The sequence below is a fragment of the Rhipicephalus sanguineus genome, chromosome 5 (assembly GCF_013339695.2).
Source record: "Rhipicephalus sanguineus isolate Rsan-2018 chromosome 5, BIME_Rsan_1.4, whole genome shotgun sequence".
Classification (NCBI taxonomy): Eukaryota; Metazoa; Arthropoda; class Arachnida; order Ixodida; family Ixodidae; genus Rhipicephalus; species Rhipicephalus sanguineus.
This window is the reverse complement of record NC_051180.1, coordinates 142,846,023-142,873,203: the sequence shown is the minus strand read 5'-3', so window position 1 is coordinate 142,873,203 and position 27,181 is coordinate 142,846,023. Positions and strand designations below refer to the sequence as shown.

At 47.6% G+C, this 27,181-nt stretch overlaps 1 protein-coding gene across 2 annotated transcripts in view; it reads right to left on the bottom strand.

Annotated features, from left to right (window-relative positions):
- Positions 1–27,181, bottom strand: part of LOC119394291 (homeotic protein proboscipedia) — a 116,335-nt gene that overhangs the window by 33,203 nt on the left and 55,951 nt on the right. The window contains exon 2 of one of the 2 annotated variants that reach the window (XM_037661572.2): positions 21,147–21,209. The exons of the other annotated variant lie outside the window; for it this stretch is intronic. Within the exon in view, the coding sequence (XP_037517500.1) occupies positions 21,147–21,209 (63 nt within the window). The remainder of the gene's footprint in view (positions 1–21,146; positions 21,210–27,181) is intronic. 2 annotated transcript variants of the gene reach the window in all.

The following is a 27,181-nucleotide window of genomic DNA, read 5'->3' as shown; positions in this document are numbered from 1 at the left end:
CTTTTGATCGGGCGACGGTTCACGCCACCTAGTCGTAACAGATAGTGAAGTACTAACTCTATGTAGCGAATGACTAAATTTCAATCTTTCCTTGATTTTACCCAGCAGTCAGATAACCTCATTTTGGTTATTTATATCCCCTTAAAGCCTACTGTGTCTTCACCGTCCCTAAACCCCAAGGCTTCGAAAAATTCAACCCCATTGCCTTGGACAGAAAGGTGTTTACGGAAAGCCTTTAACAGAAGTGTTCTCAAGTGTGCGCCCTGCGAGCTGCAGCAAGCCGGCAGCTAGTGCAGCACTGATATAGAGCTTCACAAGTCATCCATTCCATTAATTTGGACGTTGCCTGCTACCGCGACCCGAAAAAGAGCTATCTTAGCACGCTCCTTGTTTTCCGTTGATCTAATGCTTTCCGTAAAGCCCGGTTAAATTGGCACAGCCATTGCTACACAAAGCATAACATTCGCCCCACTTCCAGATGCTCATACGCGCCTAAGCTACAGCGAAACAAAAAGAAATAATAAGGACGCTAGACGGTGCGCGTAACGTATAATTCGCGCGAGGCTGGAGCCCGCGCGGTGCTCACGCCGCTGTTTACAAATCGACGCACCCGCCACCCTTTATTGACAATACGGCGTGTCGGTCCCTCTGGATTTTACGCCCCCCCCCCCCCCCTCTACTACCCGCTTTTACAATAAGGGCCAGCCGCCAAGCAGGGAGGAGCACTCGACGGCGATGCTCCTTGAGTCTCTGTTTTTTTTCGCCTCTACAGTGTCCGGCGCGCGCAGTGATTGATTGATCTCCGCCGCGCTTCTTGAAGGAAGGAAGGAAGGCTCGCTGAGGAGGAGGAAGATGAGAGGATGCCTCTACAGGGAGGAAAGAGCTGTGCATGAGAGAACGCACGCGCACTGCAGGGAAAACCGGGAAAATAAAGGAAAGGCGGGGGGGGGGGGTGCATCCCGCGGGAAGAAGACCCCAGAACGGGATGACGTGGAGAAACACACACAGTATACACGCTAGGACTGTAAGAGGGGAGAAAATAAAAGGAGTCCCTTCGAGAACGCCACTCCACAAGCTGTGCGAAGTATGACGAAGAATACAAAGACAAGCAAAAGAGGACGAGCCTCCTTGAACGAGATCGAGAGGAGTGCTTCCTTGTAGCGCTTCCGGTTCCGCAGGAGACTCGCCCTTGCTTCCTTCCTTCCGTCCTTTCCTTTTTCGTGGAGAAGACGCCGGAATCTGGACTCCCTCCACGGCAGCGTTCGGCCGCGCTTTTGTCCCGTTCCGCGTCTGGGCTATCCCTCGTTCGAGGGATGCCCTTCTTCCGAGAGCTTCCTACTTCTAAGACGCCGAGCTCCTCACCCGTTTTCTTGCGTTTTATGCAGAGGCGGTGGGAGAGGAAGGTCCCATGGAAATGCAGCAATTGTCTTTAAGGCTTTCGCGTCCTCCATGCAGTATGCGCTTCTGTGTCTGTGAGTCTATCGGCCATGGCTTTAGAGGCTAAACAGAGTGAATAGTAAGAAGCGACAGTTTGTACACCATTCAACCATTATTTTCATCTTTCTTATTTGCCTTCTTTGTCGCTTCCACAGAGTAGGAAGCGACTTTTGTGTGTGTGTGTGTGTGTGTGTGTGTGTGTGTGTGTGTGTGTGTGTGTGTGTGTGTGAGAGCGAGCGAGCGAGCGAGCGAGTGAGTGTGTGTGTGTGTGTGTGTGTGTGTGTGTGTGTGTGTGTGTGTGTGTGTGTGTGTGTGTGTGTGTGTGTGTGTGTGTGTGTGTGTGTGTGTTCACCCTCGCGTCTTCAGGTTTGGAGAAAATTGATAATTTCATTGCTTCCATTTCGGTGACACTTTACTTGTGCATTGGTCCGATGATAACCACATTGTATTTTTTTTTTTCTTCCTGTATACCACGATCGCGCTTGCTTTGGTTGCTGAACGCAGTAAAGCGATTCGGAAGATTGTGCCTTGATCTTTAAGATGACGCAAGTAGGCTTTGAATAGACGCTTAGTCGATTACTTATCAGCTTTCCAGCTGAACCTGAATTTCCCGCTAAAAAGTTGCGCAACTCAAGCGTAAAAAACCGCAGACACGTCAGCTATCGAGATCAGGATGCGCATAATTCCATAGCATCTAAGGAGCACAAAAGGCCCAGGAAGCGTATCCCCTTCGAGGCTTACCTTATCAACCACGTCATATTTATCCCGTAATGAAAATGCCGGTCGTGAACGCAGCCATTGGCTCGATAATACATTCTAAAGGATTGAACAACCTGAGCACAAGGGCTTTTAAGAAGGAGAAATTATATTTCTATGAAGGGGTCAGCAAACGCTGCGAAAGAGCGCTAGCTATAGAGCAGTCACGTACGATAGACGCCAAATGCACCGCAAATGACTGCCCGCGGAGCAGGACCATCTGTTATTCTTTAACTGCGCCTACAATTTCCATACAAATGCTGCCACTACAGTGAGTAGCACGACATTCAGCAAACTATATAGCCATAGAGACGCTAACTGACGCGTTTAAGACATGCTACATTAAGAGCACTTAATTCGAGGCTTTTCGACAATACCGAAGCTTACAATCTGTAAATATTTACACTTAACGTGATCTTCTAGCATATAACCATTAGTGTAACTTAAAAAAAAAATGAGTAACCGTTGTATTCTGTGAAAGCGAATGACCAGCAAAGCTATTCAGCTCACGACACAGTGGTAATAAAGAATTTTGAATAAACGTACGCATTCATTTATTGTGTGGATTGGCATTGGGCGCATAAGAATGGACAGTTGTTCTCTCTAGCTTTCGTCAGCTCTCTCTCTCTGTGTGTGTGTGTGTGTGTGTGTGTGCGTGTGCGTGCGTGCGTGCGTGCGTGCGTGCGTGCGTGCGCGCGCGCGCGCGCGCGCGCGTGTGTGTGTGTGTGTGTGTGTGTGTGTGTGTGTGTGTGTGTGTGTGTGTGTGTGTGTGTGTGTGTGTGTGTGTGTGTGTGTGTGTGTGTGTGTGTGTGTGTGCTTACGCGCGCGCGCGCGCGACGCCACTCTGTCAGATATTCCATCGGACGATCGGTCGGTCTACACGGCTGACAAAAAGGCATTTGCCATTTGCCCTTTCATAAAACCAATGAAGTGCTATACGCATTGAACAATTCTCGCGTTCCTATATATTTAGATGGGAGCCCCCGAGCTAAATCTATCTAAGTCACCTTATTTCCTTTTATAAGAGAAAGTGTGCTTGTGTAGTATTCATGTATAGCATGACTAAAAGGCACACTCCCAAGAAAAAAAAATGCACTGTTTCAAATATTTTTAGTGGGGTCTATACATGTAGTAAATCCTTAGTTTTCACTTGAACTGAGATGCGCACCTTACGCAAGAAATGTGATTATAAAAGATAATGCCCGAAGAAAGCACTGCGATGTGCTGAAAGACTTCCATAGAGGTAGTCGGAAGCGTCGAACAGACGGAAGTTGTACGCAAATTTGCAAGGCACTCTGCGACTTTAAAGGGACACTAAAGGCAAAATACAACTCGGTGTGACCTTTGAAATACCGTTCCAGAAACGTCGTAGTGATTCTGTCATGCCAAGGAAATGCTTATTGAGAGAAAATCATGTTTTAGTGGTCCGCACACTGATAGCTCAATTCGAACCGCCCGCCTCTCGAGGACTCGTGACGTAAGCACTCCCGAGAGCCTCTTTTAGCGGGCGCTACGCCAGCGCATCCCGTTATCTGGCAACATTGTCCCTTCACTGGAAACGCACACAAGAATACTTCTTGTTATGCTGGCAGCTGCTACTTGCATTGTAATGCAATGTTTTCCATGGAAGCGCTTGATACTCGGACACTGCTGTGTAGAGTCGGGAAGCTGCATGCGATCCGGCCGTCAGTGCGGGAATACGGCCGCCCCTTGTGCGTGTGTGTATTTGTGCTGGCGCCGTTCGGTGAGCCTCTGTTTACGCCGCTGGTGCACCATGCCGTCAAAATGCGACACGATCAACCCGTGAAATTTGTGTGCGCAGCCTTCACTTGTGTGACTACACGTCGAACCAGTGTTCATCTCCTCCGAGGAGTCGTGCAGAAGGCGCCTGATTACTCATCTGGTTTTGAGGCGCGGAGACAGACGATTCACGAAAACAGCCACGAAAATTATATGTAGCCCTTCCTATTAATACAGTTTTGCTTGTTTGAGAACCCTGAAATAATTTCTTTACTCTTCCATTTCTTTTATATGGGCATGCAGCATCCTGACAAAACCGACGAAACAGCGCTGCGAGGAAGCAGTACTTTAAAGGGCACGTTGCACGACTTGCTTACGTTACGGTTGTTTTCGTAATCTTCTGCACGCAAATGGAGTGAGCACAGGAGTATATATTGTTGTTGTTCATCCCGCATTCGTAGAAGTGCGGCACTTCGACGCTTAGACACTTCGAGCGTAGGAGTTCCCTCCGTGGCGCCCATTGGAAACTCGTTTATTTCGTTGCTGTAGCAGACGTTATATGGACGCGGCATTTTCTCTAAATTGCAGTCAGAGTGAGTTTCGGTGGCCAGCAAAGCCCGCGCAGCGATACGCGACAATGAAACTACCCTTGGGATGCTGCTACGCAAGCGAAAACTACCACTGAGACGCAACCGCGTGAGCGGAGCGCGGCCCGGCGAAAACGGAACTTTTGAACCACCCGCGCCGTTCGCTATGGCTACGCCAAGTTCTTCTTTCTGTGAATCAAAGAGAAACGCATAAGCAGCATTTTATTACGTCTCGTGATGCACGGAATCTTATTTTTTATTATAAGTACTTTGAATTGTACTCGGGACTCCTGACGTCATCGGGCTCATTCCAAAATGTGCCACTCGTGGCGCATATTGTGCCCTACATTTATCTTAATTTCTCGATTAGTAGAGCACTGTTGTTGATAATATTGACGGTTTCTGACATAAATTGATTTTTTTTTTTTGCCTTTAGTGTTCCTTTAAGCGCACAGTAAAACGTTTCGGGGGACGCCTAGAGCCTTCTAAGAATGCGGCGTATACAAGGCGTGCGAGCACGCACCAAGCGTGATACCGTCGTTTCCCCAACGCATTCATATGGTTCAGATGTATCCGCATTCAGCTAGCGCGGGTGTCGTCAAAGAATACGTCAAGTCACGCCAAACATGTGGCATTATGGGACGATCCAGAAGCAAATGACGACACACTCATCAAAACAGAAAAAAAAAGAGTATCGTAAAAAAATATTTGTTAAATAGGATTACACGCTCGCAGCCGCTCACGCAACTGCACATACGCGCGCGCGCCAAGCGCTTCGTTCCACCACCGCCAGATGGCGCCACATCCCTGAGTAAATGGCGAATTAGCGAGTGGCGGACGGTGTGTGTAGTAGGTTGAGATTGCCTGTTAGACATATGAATGTACATGGAACTTGTGTGCGCTGACTGAATGGGTCTGCGCTACAGCGAAGAAATGATCTGTTGCAGAGGAAGTGACGGATAATTGAGCGTGATCCGAGGATGAGATTTCCGACTTCAAGTAGAAGAGGTTATAAAAATGCTGGCCTGTGTTATGTTATCGTATTTAATGACGGATCAAACACGCCTTAGAAGTGTTTAAAAAAAACACGAGAAGGAAAGATCAGACAAAAACTACTATGTGCCCTTCATAAAGTAACATTTTTTGTATGTCTGTTCAACTGTAAAGGAGATAGAGAATGCTTTCTTTCATTCTTACTTGTGGCTTAATCTTTAGGAATACAATAAATCAAATCTCCATTTTTTTTTGTACATTGGGCATCAGTATGCTGTAGGAGACCTCCGGCCGCTACGCAGAAGCTCTGGCGGGTTTCCCGGGTTTGAGTTAGACAGTACTGCTTGTTAAAGGAAGGGGTGACTTGAGTTTCACTAAAAGTAAACGTGTCAGATGTCAATAAAAAAAAACAACAACATAAATAAACTGAGAATCTGTTCCCAGCAAAATCGCCTGCCTCTGTACTACGATAAGCGAATGAATGCATAATTTATTCGTGGAAGTCCTCGAAATGCAGCTAAATAATTTTGTGCTCAAACGCAACATAAATTACCCGCGTCTATTTGCATAACCGCCGCATGTTCCTTTTCTTTGTTTCAGTATCGATTGTCTTCATTAATTTTTACGATTTCTAGTGTCATCTTTATCAATTTCCTTAATTTCTCCCTCAACATGATGACGTTGCTGTCAGGTGGCACAGCTGATTACCGCTCCGTAAACCCGTTACATCATTGGTAGGCTCAAAATGGATAGCGTTCTGAGGAAATATGGGATTTATGTACTACTGATGTTCATGTTCTGTCATACATATATATTCTTATGGCCGTTGCGTGCCATTTTACCTGCACTTTACGTCATCAGGGTGCTGCGTAACGGTGCATGCTGTTATGATGACAGAGAGCCGCAGTGGTCGTTTTAAGCTTTTGCACATATGCTGCAAGGATATTTTACATCGATAAAGATTCCGCGCTCATGATCCTTCCGCTGTTGAATCAGAGGTCTGTTGTGGTACTGAGGTCGCAGTTTCTATTCCCAGCAGCTAAACACGCACTAATAATAGAGCGCAAAGCGATTCGCGAACTCATATCATGGTGCTCATTACAAAATACCGTGTGGCAAGTGTAAATTTCTTCTTGGCGGATACACACAAACACTAGCCGCTGTATAGCGAAAAGCGTGATAGCAAGTTGAAGTTGAAGTTGAAGTTGAAGTTTATTTTCACCACAGTGTTACACCATTTTTTTTTTCAGACATTCTTGAAACAAAGATACAATGTGTGGGGTGGAATACGGAAAAAAAGCTGCGATACAAAACGCAGCTTGACTAGCCCCACATCCCATCAATACAAGGCAGAAAAAGTGACAGCATTCATAAAGTCCTCGAAACAACTAAACGGACACAAATACATAGTTTAAAGTGGCACCAATAAGAAATATTACGTACATAAAATTTTAAGAAATGTTGACAGGATCGCACTCTTTGAAGAAATACGAAAAATAGAAATAAGCAGAACATAAAACCAAATCTTCGGAACTGCCTAAATTTGTGCCAAATTTTTTCCTTTTTTTTTTCTCTTGCGTCATGAACGTAAAAAAATATTCGACATATCCTGTCGCGAAAGAAGGCGCAATCGCTCCAATGAAAAACTGAATTTATTTAGTGTGTGGGGGAGTGAATGTTTCAGCATTTGTAGACCATAGTTTGTTCGGCATCGAGGAACCTTCCAATAATCGCTCTGTCTAGTAGGTCGAGACGAGGTGCTGCGCTCTAAGCATGCTATGGAGATAAGATTGTTACTTCCTTTGTTAATTTCAGTTTTTAAAGACGCTAGTAAACAATATTCATACATGTTGTCAAATATTACGACTCTGAATTTGTTGAGTAAAGATAAGGTATGTGCATTATATTCGGCATTTGCAATAGAACGCAATGCATTTTTTTGAAGTGTAAGTTCTGCTTAGAGTACAAGGTGCCAGTACCCTACACCAAAAGACCATAGCGTAACTGGGAAGAAAAAAGCGTGTTGTATATCATTAACATCTGAGTAGTCGGTAAAAATGACTGGCATCTCCTAAGCATGCCTAGTACCTTACTTAACTTGTTTCTTACCATTTCGGTTTGTGAATCCCACAACATATGCTCATGAAAAAGAATTCCCAATGCTTTAGCGGTCGAAGAAAAATCAATCACAGAATCGTGCAGGTGTAGTTTTGAAGTAGCTTCGTACGTTGTTCCTTTTGAACGAAATAGGACGGCTTTAGTTTTTGAACAGTTGATTTGTAGGGAGTTAGCAGTCGCCCATGCATACAAGTATGTGGTATAGCAAGAACTAGCGCTGCGTTTTGCTGGGGTGATACTTTTCGTCATTGATTTGTTCTACACAACTCAGTTATCATAAAATTATTTATATTTTCTAACCGTATCTTTCTTGTCACAATCTTTCTAGCCCATTTTCTTCCACCCTAGTGTAGGGTAGAAAATAGGAAATGCGGGTCTATTCAACATCCTTGCCTTTTATCTGTTAAAATGAAATGAAGACCCGGGGTTTTACGTGAGAAATTGATTATGAGATATCTCGTAGTAAAGGATTCTGAATCGATCTTGAACATCTGGGATTTCTAAATGTGCACCTAAAGAGATAAGTTCGCTAGGCTCGTCGTTCTATATGACGCATCCATAAACTAACATTACCTATTTCACTCCCCTCGCGCGGAGTGCTTAAGACAGTCCTCGCAATGCCGTGCTTCGTTTCTTTCATTTTTTTTTCCTTTGCACTTTCCCTCTCACACCCTCTTTTCCCCCGTCCTTCTCTCCCTCTAGGTTCTCACAACAACACTTCTAGTAACCCCAACGTAAGAGATATATCTGCAAGTTCATTCCGAACACTTCTTTCTAGAACGCGATTCGCCTTCGCGAAAAAAAGAACGAAAGAAAGCGCCAGCGAGCGAGCCGCCACGCACAAACGCTTCCGACAGTCGCCATTCCAAGCGGCCCGGGAGCGCCATGCGTTATCCTTCTCGGACCAACTTCGCGTGCCGTGCCCGCTGCAACCGGAGGTACGACGGAGGATAACGACGACGACTCCGGAGTGACCCGGTACAAATGGAGCGTGCTGACCCGAAGCACTGTTCTGCGATGGCGGCGACCGCGGTGTGTGTATACGTGCGCATTGCGAATGGACCACAAACTCGATGCTCCCCGCTCGCGTGGTTGCATCGTCCGCGCAGCCTGTCTCAGCGCAGAACTCCTTCCCGAACAACCTGCGTTCTCCTCGCCGGGCGGCTGTTCCTGGCAGCAACGCTTTGTTTTTTGCAACCCCCGTCCCCTCCTCTGCGCTCCTTTCTTGGGCGCCAATCTCTACAACGTCGGCCTGTTAAGCATGGCCAACTAAACTTCGCGGTGCTTGCACGTCGGCGCGCACTTTTACGAGACTGTTGCCGCCGTCCGGTGCTTAGCCGCCTCTGTGGTGTATATAGCTATGAACTATACAGTTCGAGATATATCGTCTCGCGCAAGGGCGTCAAGGAAGTTTAGCGACACGTGCTTAGCGTCCGTGCCGAAAGGGTGCAGGAGTCCTGTGAATGTTAAGAAGCCCATGGAACTTCGTGGAAACAGGTGCCGCGAAAGTTTTGCAACGATGCGGCGCTGGCAAATGGGCGCGATCAACTTTGCTAAGAGTCTCCGCCGCGTTCCCGACAGGCTTGGCGCTGTGCAACAACTTTATCTTGGGCGAGTTGGTACTCGCTGAATGAGATGATTTGCAGCGGGAAACTCGAGAAGAAAGACTAGGAGGCAGACAGGAGCAGAAAGAAAGACGGCGCTACTCTATACTAGGGCTGCAGTGCCGTAGTAATGGCGTACTTGGCAGTGGACGTTACTATATATACCATCCTTACACTTGTGCAACTATGATATACGCAGTGAAGACCCAGAGGTAACGAAACCAGGTTCGAAACGTCAGGAGTGCGACTCTCACTAAAGTACCTTTAATGGGCCCTTCATCATTAAATCACAGTGATTATACTTTTCTTTTGCGACACACCTTGCTTCTTAGATGAATCACTAAGTGAAACCTCGGTGATACGATCACAACTCATACGAATTTCGGGGTGATACGAATTTTTCGTTGGTCCCGGCCAAGGCCCATTGGCCTCGATGTAATGGAGTACGGTTGTTGCGAACCGATTTTCACCCAGCCACGTTTGATACGAACGTTCGCTACCACCCTGGTTCGATATCTGCGCTGTCGCGGAAGACGCGCCAAGCACGTGCGAGCGCGGGAACGCAAGCTTGGGCATGGGCGCCACACCACGATATCGTCAGAATCACGGTGTAAGAAAAACACTTTTCTTACGGTCAGAACAAACCTTCAGAAACGCGTCACGGCCTCCGAGATTTTGTGCGCGAATCTTTGAGGCTCTTATGTGCCTCCGTGTGCCTTCGCGTTCAGGTTACAGAGGACATTAGAGCCTTTTTCTTTTTTTTTTTTGTCTAACGCGTCGACGCGAGCTGCTGTCATTGTACCGTGTTCATACGTGCCTGCCTCGTGCATCAGACATCCTGTAACAGGTGGACGAGGACCTAAAGAAGGTAAGGACGGTCTTGGCGAAGGAGTCAGGCCTCACAACGTGAATATGCGCGGCCGTTGAGGTTGCACTTGTGCGGGCACGACCGTAAATCTCCCCAAAAACATCCCCAACACCTCCACGATAAAAAAAAAAATCAAAGCACAGGACCGTTGTTCTGTAATTTTGTGGCCTTGATCCATCACGTGCAAACGCTTCTTGCGTTACTTTCGTTGCAGTACTCCAGTGTCATGCTAAAAAGCATACTAAAATTTGGACGGAGCTACTGCTGTCGTGGGTCACAACGCACCTGGCTCATTATTTAAATACGCGCGTACGGGCCGTATATTTACGAGTGCTGGTATGATTGCCGACATCTAAAATCTTAACTGACAATCATTCAGGGTTCTTCCTGACGTTGCTGCGGCCCTTAAAAACAAAAATCACAGCATATCCACGGAGTGAATGATGATGAGTGGGCGAAGCTGCGGAGGTTCATCGGTAAACCGTGAATCTTCCGTGAATTCTGCCCAGTACAGCATCACCGACGTGAGATCGGGCGCGTTTATACTAAAGGTTCGATGAGTTATGGCGACTTGCAGCTCACTTTAATTTTACATGTACGCTGTGAATTTTCACTGTTTAGAAAACCATTGCTTTAGAAAACATCTGGCGTCTTTCGTTAAGCAGCTGGCGTCTTTTCGTTTTGCTTTAGAAACATCTGGCGTTCTTTCGTTTTGCTTTTAGAAAACATCTGGCGTCTATCGTTGGTTTATTTCATCAATCAACGGCGTTTTGAACAAAATTTTTATTGTTTAATCACGCACAGGAGAAATCTCACCAGGCACTACCTTGGAGGTAAACAATGGCTGCTAATGGGAATGAGAGACAGAAGAAGTCGGCTTTTAGCTAACACTTACACTTCTACTTCTACTAACGTTTCCTACTGGAACATGCCAATGGCTGCTAATGGGGAATGAGAGACAGAAGAATTCGGCTTTTAGTTAACGCGCACGCTGCGAATTTGTTATTGTTCAACAACGCACAGGAAAAATCTCCCACCGGCACCACCTTGGAGATCAAGATCTGGTACTAGCGTTACGACTGGTTACGCACTACTACGACTACGAGGGACGAACGGGTGCCGCCCCAAGGAGCTTCGCCCCTAATAAATGAAAATGGACGCCCGCTTTCTTTTGTCGCATGCTAATTTTCCATGCCTTCTGGTGATACGAATTTCAGATGATACGAATATTTTTGATGGCCCCGTGAGATTCGTATCTCCGAGGTTTCACTGTATAAGAATACTGCACTAAATCTCCTATAGCAACTTTTTTTAGTTAAAAATAAGTGGAGAAGTAGTAGTGTCCTTGTAGCAGGCGAAGGGTATACCCTTGTTTAAATAGCATAAATAAAAGTTTAGAAAGGTAAATTTCTGTGCTAGCCGACTGTAAGTCGTTCTTTTGTTTTTTTCAACCTCAGCGACTAAAAATCGGGCATAAATGTCGTATCCTTTCGCCTTGTCTTGTCTTCTTTATGTATTTTTAGCTAGCCTTTTCGGCATTCACGTTGTAGCTTCAGGCAAGGGTTCCTCAGTTTGCTTTTTCCTTTCTCGGAAACGCTTAAAAGTCCCATACTCGAAGACGCTGCTGCACGAGGCGAAGAACCGTATGTAGGCGCTACACACGGTTTCAACTCCGGGCTCGCAACTGGAAAGCCGCGAGAGTTCCAGAGATTCGCAGCGACCGTGCAAAACGGGGAGTGTGAGCGCGTCTGCTTAACTTGCAAATTGCGTTTGCGCGATTTAAGCCTCCCCCTTCCCCGTTAAATCCCCCGCTCGAAAGCTTAATAGGTGCGCTGCCGATGTCGTACAAGCGCGAAGCTACACGATGAAAAGAAGGAAAAGTAAAGAGGGGGGAAGAGGAGGAGGATGTCGTGCGGTGGAGCCCGCGTGCTGCGAGCGTTGAGTATTATATTTTCTGCAAGCGACAAAAGAGCCATCGCTGATCTCTGCACTCAGTTGCGGCTTGGTTCGTGCTCTCACGTTTCGCTCAACGAAAGAACAGTGCGACACAACACGCAGAGAGCGAGAGAAAAAGGGAGAGGCAGTGTGTATGCGCTTGTGTACCTTTTGTTGTACGCATAAATGCAGAATTGTTGTTAAAATGTAATTGAACTACGTTGTTAGTTATTTTTCTAATTTTCCTGAAATGAATTAAGTTGCATTACAAGTTCCAGCTGGCCGATAGTAATGACATTACATTACTATTGCTATTGAAAAGCAGTGTAATTACTTTCAAATTACATTAACAAAAAGTTCATCACTCCTGCACTAACTCGTGTATATTATATTTCCCGCATATATACACTGAAATCCTGGATATCTTTGGTGAACTTCCCATGTCCTTGGTTTCGCATTCAAACTATGTCTTTGTTATTTTTCTTTTCATTTTTCGTCAATTTTTTATCCCATAAGGGAAACAAGCGGACGTGCTATATTTTAGTTCAAAGTAATTGTGAAAGTAATGCGTGATTTCAACAAAATTACTCGCATAAAGTAATTCATTACATTACTAAATGAACAGCCCGCAATATGAATTTATTACGTTACTCAATCAATTTAAGTGCTGTAATTTCATTAATGCCAAGGCTGTTCTCGTTCAAAAGCTATACAAGTGACATCGAGGGGCAGGTACGTGGATTAATTTTAATAGTTACAATATTTGGATTTCGTAAGTTTGTTCGAAGTTGCAGCTTAGCCTCTCCTATACCTTCTCTTAAGTGGCTATTATTATTATTATTATTATTATTATTATTATTATTATTATTAGTAGTAGTAGTAGTAGTAGTAGTAGTAGTAGTAGTAGTAGTAGTAGTAGTAGTAGTAGTAGTGGTGGTGGTAGTAGTAGTAGTAGTAGTAGTAGTAGTAGTAGTAGTAGTAGTAGTAGTAGTGGTAGTAGTAGTAGTGGTAGTGGTAATAGTAGTGGTGGTAGTAGTAGTAGTAGTAGTGGTAGTGGTAATAGTAGTGGTAGTAGTAGTAGTAGTAGTAGTAGTAGTAGTAGTAGTAGTAGTAGTAGTAGTAGTAGTATTTACGCAGCTTCCGGACATCCCCGGCGTGTTAATGAAAAAAGTCACAGTTTCGCCGCAACGGCGAAGCAATGAATGCGATAGCAATAAATTGTAATGTAACGCGAAGAACGGAAAGCAGCTCGAAATTGCCAGCGCGTCGCTCGAGCCCAAAGGACGCACGAAAAGAACGCACACGGGACGAGCGCGCACTAACGCGTCACAGCTCGACACTTGAAGCGCACTGCTCAAACATAAAGCAGGACGCACGAAACGAACGAACACGTACACACAAGACGAGCGCGAACTAATTGCCACAGATGTTACTTATTTCTGTTTGAACAGCGCGCTCCTTTCCCAAACGCGGCCGCTGCAGCGAGCCAAGCGAAGCACCCCACCGGCCGTCCCTTCTTTCCTCGAGATAAGCGCACGAAAGCTACCACGCCCTGTAGAGCGAAGAGCAACGGCGTTCGCAAGAGCGGGCCGACGATCTTTAAAGTGCGCCACACGCGCGCACGTCGCGCCATCTATGTGGCCACTAAGAAAGCATGCTGAATTACATGGTGTATATAAATAGCTCGCCGTTAGCAGGCTGATAGACGATGCTCTCGTGGCCTAACGTCTAACGCGGCGGTCTGCAAATCGAGAGGTCGCCCGTTCGATTCCGCGCGTCGGAAAGAATTTCTGAATTATTTTTCTTTGTGGCTTTTCTATATATATACGTACTTATACATATACGGTGAATGACGGCGACGGGGACGGACATTTTCCAGCCGAGACTGTCCATATAATTGCTATCGCAATAAAAGCCTCAGACGGAGGCGAGGTGAAGACACAATGAAATGGAAAGTGTTTTATCAGGTATTTACGACAAAATATAACTTATCACCAATGGATAAAGATGGATAAATGCAATTTACATAAAGACCAACTAAGGTACGCATATGTGTGATAACGTACCTGTTTCGAATCGCCTATGTTATATTGCTATGTTCTTCTACGGGATACGAACAGTCCCGTATAGATGTAGAACAAACCCGTCATTATTATTAAACCATTGCAGAACGATGTATTTTGACATCAAGACCCGCACTGTATTCCTTCATTAGGAGACAAGTTGATTATGTGCTATCAGGGCCATTTTTTCTCACAATGTACACGAAATGTTAAAGTAATATTAGTTGAATACTAATGAGTTGACCCTCCGAATGCTATTGACACAGTACATCGCGAGTATACCATATATACGCATGAATTTGTGCTAACACAGGCACGAGCGCTCCATGGCTACATACATGAAAGCTCTCAGTCCACAGCCCATAGAAAAGACGACGACATATTTTATTGTAGAGCCCAGCATGCGTATGTGTGAAAACGACCTTGAGTCGCCGACAAAGCCAGGTGCTCCTGCACTCTCTGAATCACCGGCATTGGTAGAAAGCCTAACCCTTTAAAATAAGAGAACCTCTTTCCGCACCCTCCGTTCTTCTCTTTTTAGTCCTTGGTGTGACAGGCATAGCCGAATCGCACATACAATGACCGGCAGGGGCGTAGCCAAAAATATTTTTCAGGGGAGGGGGGGAGATGCGATTCTACCCCCTTTATGTATGTTCGTGAATATGTTTGCATGTTTACGTGTATGTATACACATACAAAACGTGAAATTTCCGGGACGGGGTGGAACCCAAACCCCCCAAACAACCCCCCTGGTTAGGCCACCGATGACCACCCAATAAAACATATTATTTTTGTCGCCCGACGAGCATGCACAAACAGCCACACGTATGGACCTCTTACATTCATATGACGCACACTCAGCGATACACACTAACTCTCAAGTCCTTCACCTGGTCGGCAATCAGCTGCTTATTATAACAGCTACTAGCGCGCTTTCCTGTTGCGTCATATACGCGCACGACATAATGACATAAAGCAGGGGAGTCCTTATTTCTGTTATATTAAAATGTTTGATTCCTAAAAGTTTTCTTGATGTTGATTACACCAGTGCACCAAACATGAGGATGTCGGGAAAAACTAACCCTAGACTATTAAGCATCGAAGGATGTGTGAAAGTGCTAATGTGTAGGCACTTTGGAAGTCCGTTTTAGTGTACTATTCGTTGTCTTGTTGCAGCGTGTGTATATATACCGAAACCCACTCAACCACAATTTTGTGTGAAACGATGGACTTGATGGTTAGTCAGTCCAGACTTTCTTTCTTGAAGATGTTGGGCTTAAGTACCGTCATGACGGAGCCAACCCTCTAGCGACGATTTCAGCACTTCGACCGTACAAGCGATAGATACAAGCCGAAGGACAGAAATGTGGTACATGCGCGACAGTGTCGTTTTTAACACTTGCCTGTCGTCGCGCACTTTAGCTTCTTCGAGGGGGAACATAGCTGTACCCTCGCTTAAGTGGCTGCTTCATTTCCGTCCCGTAACGACCACGCGGACGTGGCCTGCGGCATGCCGTTTCCCCGACCCCGTGCGCTACGATTTCCCAGCATGCGACACTACATCACTGACACTGTCGCCTGTGCGCGGACAAAGCAGCGGGCTCATCAGCTCCCCGCAGTTCCGCAGAAGAATGCGTTCGAAGGTCCCGCTTCAGATTTCAGGCAAAGGGCGAAGAAAAGAAGGGCATTCCAAAAGTCGCACAACGACGTCTCGCGGTTACACCGCTGGCTTCAGTATACCTCTATAGTGGTTTGAGCACTGGCTTCGTACTCTGCGAACTCCGCAAAACAAGGCAATGCGGCGCGGTGCAAACGGTAATGGTTTGCACGTGGGTAGACTCCTGGGCGCTCTTCGCGCCAGCGGCCAGTCGTTTGCACCTTTCGAATCCATCATGTTTAAGAAGAGCCGGCTGGGGAGGCCAAATGAGTCGTTCCGAATGTCACTACGCAAAAGAGAGCGACGGATTTCGAAGAAGGGGAGAGGAGGTGTTTTGGGCGCCGAAGCCGCCGAAACAAAGCCGCAGGGTGGCTTCCAGTATCTCGCGACACAGGGCTCCGCTTCACGTTTGCAGCTTCATCGGCAAACAACCGCGGACAGCGCGGCCGCTGCGGCTACCGTTGTTGATACAACGCGCACCCCTCGCTCGAACGGCACAGCATGCATGTAGCAAGTAGCGAAGGTCGATACCGCCTGCCAGGCGTGGACTCTCCCCCACTCTCCGATGACGGAGCCTCATGGGGAACAGTGGGTGACAACCCCCCCGCCCCCCCTTCAATGACCCCGACCATTAACTTAATGGGGTTTCGAGTAAAGGCCGACAGGGGTCGCCCCGGGCCCACATAGCGCGCGAGGAAAAAAAAAAGAAGGAACCATCCGCGCGCCAACCGCCTAGCTAGCTACACGTCGGTTTTCTCGGCGCCTTGTGTAAACGCCGCCCTACGCCCGTTGAACGCAGCCGCACTCTTCGAAAAGAGAGAGAGAGGAGAGAGTGAAAAGCACAGGGAAGGGGGGGGGGGAGGTTACGCTGACTTTTTTACCACGTGTCGGTGCGGGCCGGGTATTTTGGTCGGGTGCAGAAAAGAACCCAGCGACGGGCCGAAACCAAGGTTTCTGCGGTCTCTGTACGCGCACGTGTCAACCGCACTTGTGCTTCCAGTGAACGGGAGCAGCTCCTTGCAGTATATGGATAGTTTCAGTTTAAGCGTATGCGACCTGCACTTATCAGTCATGCAGTTTTAGCGAAATGCCGAAACATAGCACGTATTCACGTCTTACACCACGGTAATGCGTAAACGAAAATTTTGGCCAATACTTATGCTGCACATATCATTACCGAATTCAGCTGATTAACGAAGTAGAACACTCGCGAAGGGAAAAGCTTCGCCAACTTGTTCTCCATGGCCAAATTCAAAAGCTTCCGATTCCTTTATGTTGTTTGCCACTGGCAAGCCAGCATCGTCAACTGTATACTCAGCATAACGAGTGGCTGAGAACTTTTTCTACGAACGATTATAGCGTAAGACGTGTGAATACTGGCCCTGAATTCCAAAACTCACAGCTAGCCTCACATCTAGGTGAGGTTGTGTTCAGCAAGCACATATTTAAAGGGACACTAAAGCGCAACACGATTTTTCTCATATTAGTAAAGTACACTTTCACGATACCAAAAACACCACGTTTGCTGCGAGAAGACGCTTAGTAAGCGAGAATACGCGCAAAAACAAAATGTGGGTGGCGACGCCACCCTGAAGTTCCCGCACCATTCGCTGTGACGTCACATGTTTTTAAGGCGCCTACTAGGGACTACGTAGTTCCTAATCGGTGTAAATGAAATACGTTGTCATCTGAGGTGGCCATAGACTTAATATACCAAGTTTGGGGTAATTTTGCAGAGCCAATGGCGCCAAAATACGATAAATAAATTTTGAAATCCGTGACGTCACGCGGGGAGATTTCGGCATGAAATTTAAAAATGAAACTTTGCACTTGATATTTTTTCTCTATTAAAAAACGTATGATGGCGAAATTAACGCCATTAGAGTTCTCAGGGCACAATTTATCGATCTAAACCGATTCATTGTTTCTCTTTAGTGTCCCTTTAGGCAGAGGTTGGTGCATATGTCTGGCGCCGGTTGCTCCTCTTTTCTGCCATGGTAGTTTACCTCATAATGTTCACAACAAATGCAAGAACTGATAATAGAGCACGCATAAATTAGCATGTAGAAAGCCTGCTACTATAATATAAATTTTCACGAAACACAAATGTCTGTAAAATAGTAAAGTTTTTAGACTTGAGCTTGACTTTGGTAGCTGGCTCTAAAAAAATCACGAGTATAACTTCAGAAAAATCTACGTCGCCGGCATAAGCTGTAGCTATCCTTGTGGCACGCATGAAGAATGGCTTGATCTAATTGCGTGAACTGTTGCTCGAACTTATGTTCTCATCGACATCGTACCTGATATGATGTCGATGATAACCGAAGTAACATTATGTACTTCTTGTCGCCAAGCATTGGCGATTTCTTAATTAATGCCCCAGATCCTAATACTAAGGCTTGAGGGGCGCGGAGCGTTAAGTGATATCGTGAAGTAAATGATATTTATGACGATTCTCCTGCATTATTTGCGACGCTAAGTGCTTTAATGCATCATATTTGCACTTGCGAGCATGCAATGGAGGAGTTCTCGAGTACTAAGTGAGTATTCCAGGAAAGTCGCCGCCATCTAACTGCGTTTTTTAGCGCGCTTCTTGCTGTAGGAGTAAAAAAGAAGCAAAAAATAAAACATGTCGGTTGACTGTGGTTTAGATGTGTTTTTTAGGCGTCTTCATAGATTCGTACATCGCCCGGTCCCCGCGTCACTTTCTATGCGCTTACATATAAAATAAGCCACATGTACTTACTTTACGTAATGTAGCACAATACCTTGCGTTTTAGCTATTAAAGCCGTACACAGAGCCAATGTGAATATTACATTCCACATAGGCAAAACGCCATCAAGAGCACTTAGTGAAGGTATAGCAAGAGATAGCCGTTCTAATTGTTAGTACATGCATTTACATTTCCCCACTGCAGGCTGTTCGATGCATACGCAGCGCGCACTTGGAGAAGCCGTAGAAACGGCTTTCCAAATTTGAGAAGCAGTATGAAGAGCTCAACAGGTGCAAAGCGTGTAGGGGGATGTTGCGCCGACATTCCAGGCGCGAGAAACATTATGAGCAGCAGCAGAGTTTCCTCGGAAAGCAGCCGCCGGCAATCACCTCATCGACCGTATTAGAAAACAGCCACTTAACCCTACGCTTTACTGTTGGTTCGGGGAGCGAGCGCCTGCTAATGCCAAGGAATCGTCCCGTTTTGCCCGCATGCGCGCTCGCCCGCCGTCCGTCTCGTGCAGGGAAGACGACTTCTGGGGGAACGCTGCATCACTCGCCCAAAAGCACGCGTGCGCTTTTTCGCACCCGCCTTCGGCACGCTTTCCCGCAATGCACGTAGTACTTGAACGCAGACGTTTCCCGGTGGGATCCGCGATGTGCTAACCAGCGGAAAAGGATGGAGTAGGTGTATATGGGGAGTGTTGGAACGGCGTGGCGGGATAAGGAAGAAAGGAGATTGCGGCGGGTGGTGGCGGAGAGAAGGAGTTCGAAACGCGCGTTGCTCAGGTGTCAGCGGCGGCCGCGGGCTCCCAGATATCGCGCCACGGTTCTCTCCTCGCCTATTACGCGACGCTCCGAGCGTTCGGCCGTAAAAGAGAACGTCGTCGTCCCGTCGCCAATTGATGAGAGAAGCGCCCAGCGCGCTCACCGCCGCAGTAGCGCTCGCGCGCGGGCGTCGGAAGGGCGCTATAGAGTCGCGGCTTGCGGCTGACACCTTAAATAACGCGCGCCTATCCCGCGCGCGGGCGCCCGCTGGTGCTGGCAGCGCGGCGGGTGGCGTTGCGGCAACGGCGTCGTCGGCGTTGTCGCGCGCTCTTGACGCCTATCGTTCTTGCTAGCGCGCTCGCCGTAAGCTTGACGCGGGACCACCGCTGCCGTCGTCGGCGGTGTTTATATCTTCCGCAGTCTTGCGCACTGCACAACGACACCGCGCGTTGCGCAGGCAAAACGCCACGCGCACGCACATCCTTCGGTCACCCGCCCCTGGTGCCCTGTCATCCCCCCACACCACCCCCAGCCCCCTGCGCACTCTTGCAGCTTCTCTGCGGTCGACTCACGGCTGTCGGGGACGAGGCAGACCTTATACACTTCCTTACTTATACACGTGGTCGCAGGGGAGAAACAGCGCGGGCGAGCTCTAAAATTAGGAAGGCCGGCTCTCTCTCCGCGCTAGCGTCACACGCCCAGCGCGTTGTCTTCTTCTCTTCTCTGCCATCGGCTTCGCCTGTCGCATATTTTGAGGCGCGGGTGGAAGGGACGCCGCTCTACATCCGCCTCGCGAGCAGCCGACTTTGAAGGCGGCCAAGGAGAGGAAGAAAGGAAGGAGAGCTTCGTCTTCTTTCACCACAGACTGGTGACATGCGCATGCGCACTTCTTGTTTCTTTTTCTTCCTTACCATCCCGTCGCGTCCTTCTCTTTCGACATGTGTTTGCTACTTTGCCGTTACGTCGCCAGCCGCAGCCGCTATCCCTGCTGCGCTCGTCTCTTTCTTTTCCTCTATTTTTTTTTTGTAGGCTTCTCCAAGAAGACGACGAGGCTTCCTCCTCCCTTACGTCTACTCTTTGTTCTTTCAATCCCTGTCGTTGCCTGTCGAGGGAGATGTCCGATTTGTTTCTGGCAGCCGCACGGCTGCTAGCTCGCCTGCTTCGCTCGCCTGTATCGCGGAGAAGCCCCGCTGCGCTTAAAGGGAATCATTTGTTGCCACTCGTGTTTGGCGGGTTGGGGGGTGGGACTAATCATGTCGTGCCAGTGGCAAGACAACGAGGACATTTCCTCCTAACCCGCGGCGTTGCAACGTGCACCCCTGCGTCTCTCCGCGCGTGCCCGTTCGGGCACGTCTTCCCAAACAAATCATGGAGAAATGACTCCTTCGCGCCGTTATTTATAATGCGCCCGTGTTTGCTCTTCGGGACGACTTTCTCTCCCGTCGCTAAAAGAAAAGAAATACGCTTCCTTCACTCACGCTACGGCTCGCTTTAGCGAAAGCACCCTCCTCTGCACGCGAAGGGCGTCAGAAATTGAGGCGCCGCGAAGATGCGGCTATGTGTATACTTATGCTATACGAGCCAGCCCGCACGATTAACACGAATCCAGGGGTGCAGTTAATAGCGTGACGGCCGTTTTTAAGGTGAGCGCCGCGCAGCGGGGCAGCTTGAGGCGACGACGGCGCGTTAAACTGACAAATGGCGCGCGGGGCTGTTGTTGCGTGGCCCGTTTAGAAAAAAAAAAAAAAAAAAAAGACGTGACGTGCCGCGTATGTTTCTGTCGGGCAGTTGCGAGTCGAATGATGACGTAAGGTGACGCGCGCGCGTGCTGGAGACGTAATTGGTGGGTGCGTTTAGAAGGAGGAGGTGAGAATGTGTGTGTTTAATACAAAGAGGCGGGTACTGACCATTTCTAGGAACCCCTGTCTTCTGCATGAGATCGTTATTCCTCGACTTCGCAGACGCAAACCCTGCAAAGAGGAGCGACATGCGATGGTTTGCTTATCGTTCTCCCCAGCTCTGCGTGCGACATGTATATAGAATGAGAGAGTGCGTGCATCAAGCCCCGTCAAAAGAACGTGCAGCAAGCGCTTCGCATTGCTTTATGGCATAGCTTGCCTAGTCAATTTGCTTTACCAGTCCAGTGACACTGGGAAGTGCGCGGTTTGGAGTACAGACTGGATGGGTGACGTAAATCACATCTCATCCAAGTTCTGAGACACTTGGACGTACACTCACATGAAAATGTGGGAACGTGTCAACAACATGAATAATAAGTTATCTATAATCTCTAGATTTGAAGTCAACAGGGTAATTGACCAGAGTCAATAGACCAGTTATGGTAAGCACGAAGCCTGAATAGGAGATCTGCTGCATATAATTAGAAGCATCGGTGTTTTTTCTTGTCGTCCTATTGGGGGCAAGGAGAAGATAAGATACGGAGTACTGCTACCAGGAGCGCAAATAAAAATAGAAAAAAAATGGAATGAAACAGTGTGATTTCAAAAACCCTCAATGAGCGCACTGGCGATGTTGTCTAGTTCGAAAGATAAGGACAAAAATTGAGCATTGCGAAGAATTTCCCCATGGGAATCCAGTATGGAACATTAAGTGCACATGCGTGAACAACCACCAGGGCACACGCTGGAACTGTAGTTTTCATGCACTGACGTTGACTGCGAACACGGAAACTGACAGTGTTATAGCGAACATCAACTTCATGACGATTCGTGCTCACTGTGCCATATGAAGTCGCGAGGAGACAGGCCATCGCTTCACATCCTGGACACACAGTTCACATTCAATGATTTTACTGCCATACAAAATAACCGGAATTCAGGACTCGATGCGGGGGCTCACAGACACCTTGAATGTGATGCTTAATCTCGAGTTCGTCCGGTTTTTCGCCAAAAGCGTTCTACGCACTCAGTGTAGGCGAACAAACAGCCTTTTTAGTTTAACGTGTCCGATATACCAATATACGCAATGGTTTTTGCGTAATACCGTGTTACCAGGCGATAGCGACACCTTTCTATAATGTGATTAGTGTCCTTTTCGAAAAAAGCATTGAAAAAGGGCAACGCATTCGCAGTTGTGGCGGTGCCGATAATATATACCCGTAGTGATGTAAAACGCCCGTGTAGTTGATGCAATAGTTGTTCTACTGCAGCAACAGTAGTGTTGGTGTTTGTTCTCTGCGCCGCCAGATGGCGCCACCAATCTGTCCGCTCGCCTTTACGGCTTCGGTTACCTAAAACGCTAACTGTAAGTTTGCGGACAAGCGATGCTCTCTACTGTCTGAAGAAATGTGGTTCAATGAGCAACCAAGGCCGTCTTGTATCGAGTAGACCGTACTTTGCGGTTTACCGAGAGCACAGGTCGTACATTATACACCCGTTTGCAGCATTCACAATTGGACACGTCATCACGTCGCGTACAACATTGAAATGCACCTGCTTGGATTTCCAATTCACAATGCAAACCCTAATTGCAACTTGGTAAGCTGTAAAGGCATTCAATGCGAACTTTCTTCGATGTCGACACATAATATTCAGACTATTAAGTAGGTCATTATCTTTCCATTAAAACAGATGAACCCATGAGATTAATCTCGCTTGAATACTGAGAAGTAAGTAAAATGAACTCGCACATTTCTCCTTATATTCATAAACAGTGTTGCTCACTCTAAAGCAATGTAACAACATTGCGGGTTTGAGTCTGTTTCTTTTGTGGCTTTGCGCAGCGGTGGAAAAGAAACCACACCCCTGGAGACATTGCACAGTAATGCAGCTACCGAATCAGTGTCGGCAGGTGCCGCGTCACATAGGAGCTGTAAAAATTCCCTTTTAGACACTAGAGTCGCGCACAGTTTTCACCTGTAACGTGTCGTCGACATCAAACACATTTTGCGAAATATCCTGGACATGCAAATCAGGACAGTTATAATAATAACTTTATGTAAAGAGACCCGCTTATTCGCTAATATGTGAAAACGGGAATTTTCGCAAAATATATGCTTCGATGTTTCCTTTAGGTTTCCTCGAGTTATCCAGGCAATCTCTTTTTGCTCACTCTGAGATATAATGAAGATTAAAAGTCTGCACCCGCGAGCAAAAAAAAGAATGCGTACCAGGCATCTGTTCATAAACGCAACTTTCTTTTCCTCCTTTTATGTATGCGACTCGAGACCAAAGGCTGTAGCTCAAACACGTGCGACATTCTGAACATTTCAATACACTCGGCGATATCAGGTTGTACGTTTTATTCGCGAATGGAAATTGAGGGCCGGTATTCAAGATACATAAGATGGAATGAACTTGCGTTTGCAGGACAGGGTGGGTTCAATATCAGCGGGAAAGGCCTTCGTTCTGCAGTGGACCTGAGATAGGTTGGCCACGATGACGATGGTAAGGATGATTCACAAGAAAGCGCGGTAGAATAGTTTGCGAGATAAAATTCTAGCAGCTAATCCTGACGCTAGATATATCATTAGCGAAGGCGACCGACCAATGGGAAACGTCGCTTACAAGAGGAAAGGTTTCATGAATTCGGTCCCAAATTTCATTTCGACGAGCCCGTTGTTCGTATTTACCGACGCTACATGGTCGTACGTCGTGACGGAAGAGGTAATGCACCGACAGTGTCGCAAGTCGTAGGAATCTATTACGTCAAAGTCACTTTTTCGGCGTTTTTTTTTTATATATATAGTTCTCGTCAAGCGATGCGAAGGGTACGGGAGGAAGGGTATATACACGCCATTGCGTCGTCTCACCGCGTCCTCCCAGAATAAACGCGTCTTTGCCGCCGAGCACCGGGTCGCAGTGTGCCAAGTTTGTTTTGAGAGATGTGCCGGTGTGGCGTGTGTGATCCACCTGCAGCGTCGTTTAATGTTTGCCGCGCGTCCTTCCTCTTCTTAATCTTTTTTTCTTCTTCTCTTGCAGCCTGTCAAGCGCACGGCGGAGCACAGGTAAGAGCGAGCGGTGCGCGTTCACAATGACCGCGCCTTGTGCGCCGCGGGAACCTTTGACGCGACGCGTTTCGCCGGCTGCAGGAGTGCATGGGGTGTACCATAGCCGACGCCCGACAGTACACCGGCGCCTCCATGGCTTCAAGGAAGGTTATGCCCGCAGTGGTGGCCTAGAGGCTATGGTGCTGCGCTGCTGTAGGCATGAGGCCAGGGGTTCGATTCCTGGCTTCGGCGGTATTTCGATGGAAGCGAGACGCAATAATGTCCCTGTACTTAGATTCAGGCAACCTCAAGCAACCCCCAATTGCTATAATGCAATGCGTACTCTATAGCTAACTGTTACGTGTTTCTTAATTAGGCAGACTTTGGTCTAGGCGCGTAAAAAACAGACAGACAGACAGACAGACAGACAGACAGACAGACAGACAGACAGACAGACAGACAGACAGACAGACAGACAGACAGACAGACAGACAGACAGACAGACAGACAGACATAGAACTTTATTGGGTCCTGCAACGCCGCGGGCCGCTCCCACGTGGGGACGGGGAGGCCTAGCCTCACCGCCGCATCATGGGCTCTCTGGACAGCCCGTAGCTGTGGTAAAAACTGAACTTCGTAAGGCAGAATCCCAATCCTGTTCTGTGAGCCGACTTAGGCCCCGTAACGAGGGGCACCGCCAGAGCATATGTTCGACGTTACTGATCTCCCCGCAGTCAGGGCAGCTAGACTCGAAAGCCTCTGAAGAGACGATGCTGAGGAAAGATAGACTAGGATAAGACCTAGTCTGTAGCATTCTAAACGTGATGGCCTGAGGTCTAGACAACTTGCGGTGCGGAGGAGGAAAAGACCGCCTACTCAACTGGTAGTGTTTAGTGACTTCAATGAAAGTAAGTAAAGCGTCCCTAAACACCCCACAGTCAACCTGCGGACCTACGTCCACCCCAGCGCGGAGGGTTAGTGCGCGCGCCCGGGAGTGAGCAGTGTCGTTGAGGTTTGTGAGGGAGTCCAGTCGGGGTTCGAGATGTGCAGGAAACCAGGTAAAGGTATGTGGCGAAAGTGTCCTATTTTCAAGTATTTTGAATGCTTCGGCAGAGATTGAACCAGAGGCAAAAGCCCTGACCGCCGACCTGGAGTCGGTGAAGATTTGCGACCTACTGTCGCCCAAAAGGGCAAGGGCTATTGCCACCTGCTCGGCTCTCGAGAGAGTAGAGTCCCTAAGCGATGCAGCATTTCTAGTAGAATCCATGTGATTGACGGAGACAACAGAAAACCTAGCCGAGTGACCGTACTGAGCGGCGTCGACAAAACACACTGAACTAGAATCGTTCCTGATGTTCTTAAGAAGCGTGATGGCTCTCGCCCTGCGCCTGCCTACGTTGTGCTGTGGATGGACGTGCCGTGGGAAGGGAGAGACATGAATGGCCGTACGTTGTTCATCCGGAAGCTGAAGGCGGCGCTCCTCTACAAGCGCAGGACTGATACCTAGGACGGACAGAATCTGCCTACCAGCCGGCGTAGATGACAGACGCACCAGCTGTGCAGTTTCTTGGGCTTCAATGATCTCCTCTAGGGTGTTGTGGACACCCACCTGCATGAGCCGTTCAGTGCTGGTCCGCTCGGGGATGCCTAGCACCCTCTTTATGCTCTTCCTGATCAACGTTTCCAGCTTCTTCTTTTCGAATCCGTACCCATGTGTGCATGGCAGCAACATACGTAATATGACTCATCAGGAATGCGTGAAGGAGCCTCAGGAGATTGTCCTCTCTGAGTCCCCCCCCTTCTGTTCGAAACCCTATTAATCAACCTGATCATGTTCTCGGTCTTGGTGGACTGAACAGACTCAACATTACCCGAGCTCGTATCGAGATACAGAAATATGCGTCGACTGTACACATGTACTCTTTGTATTAAACTGTTCTTTCATTCTTCCTACACAGTGTCCTCAAGAAACGTACAAATATCGATGACGAAAACATATCCGGTGAGAATGAAAGTGCATTGCTTTTTTTTTTTTTTTGTCTAACAGATTTTGATCTCTTCTTTCCAGCAACATCCAACTCCCATCGCAAATCGTGCTGATGGAACTGGATAATATTCAAAGGTGAAACGCACGTATTTGGAGCGGTAGCTATGAATTAAGTGAGTTGGGTAAACTGAGTTTGAAAATTCAGTCTTGGAGAGTCAAACACAAGATGTATGTTCACAGGAAGATATACTTAGTCATGAGGTAGGCAAATTTCTTGGTTGGAATGTTGGCTGCATCCTGAAATGACCCGTGTTCTACGATGTACAGTGCACCGGTATATATGCAGTCGGAAACATAACCGAGTGAACCATGGTCGCTACAGAAAAAGGAATTTGATATCCACCCTTTCGCAAAGCACACGGCTAACATTACAGTAAGGAGGAACCTTGTTTGATGCAGGCAGATCTAGGCTTGCAAAGTTGGCCGGTAAGTGTTCAGCCCGAGAGTCGCCTATCAAACACTGGTACCGTCTTAAGTCGATAACATCCAACTCATTGCGCATCATCCAAGCATAGGTGGACCCGTAAATTTGACCATACACACGCTAATCCGGTATGATAGTCGTTTGAGGTTGGGAGATACGCTGATTTATGCAAATGATATGGGAGCCCATCAAAGCGTCGCTGCAGGTGCAGGTGGAGGTGGGCAATGGGGACTGGAAGAGAGAGTGGAATTGGGAAAAGCCACAATCTGGAGGCGAGTACACATATATTACCGCAACCAAGATCGGGTTACCCATCCCCTCTTAAGAACGGCGGGTTCCCGGTGACACTGGGATTCGAACCCTGTACCAACGCATTGAAAGCGGATGCTCTGAAACTTCACCACCACTTCGGCCAACCCGTTATCACGAAGTAACCGCAGGGGCTTGTTGCAACTTCAGGAGCACACGCGCTTGTTGTTCCTCTTTCATCATCTGTGATATTTACGCTGCTTTAACCGCCATT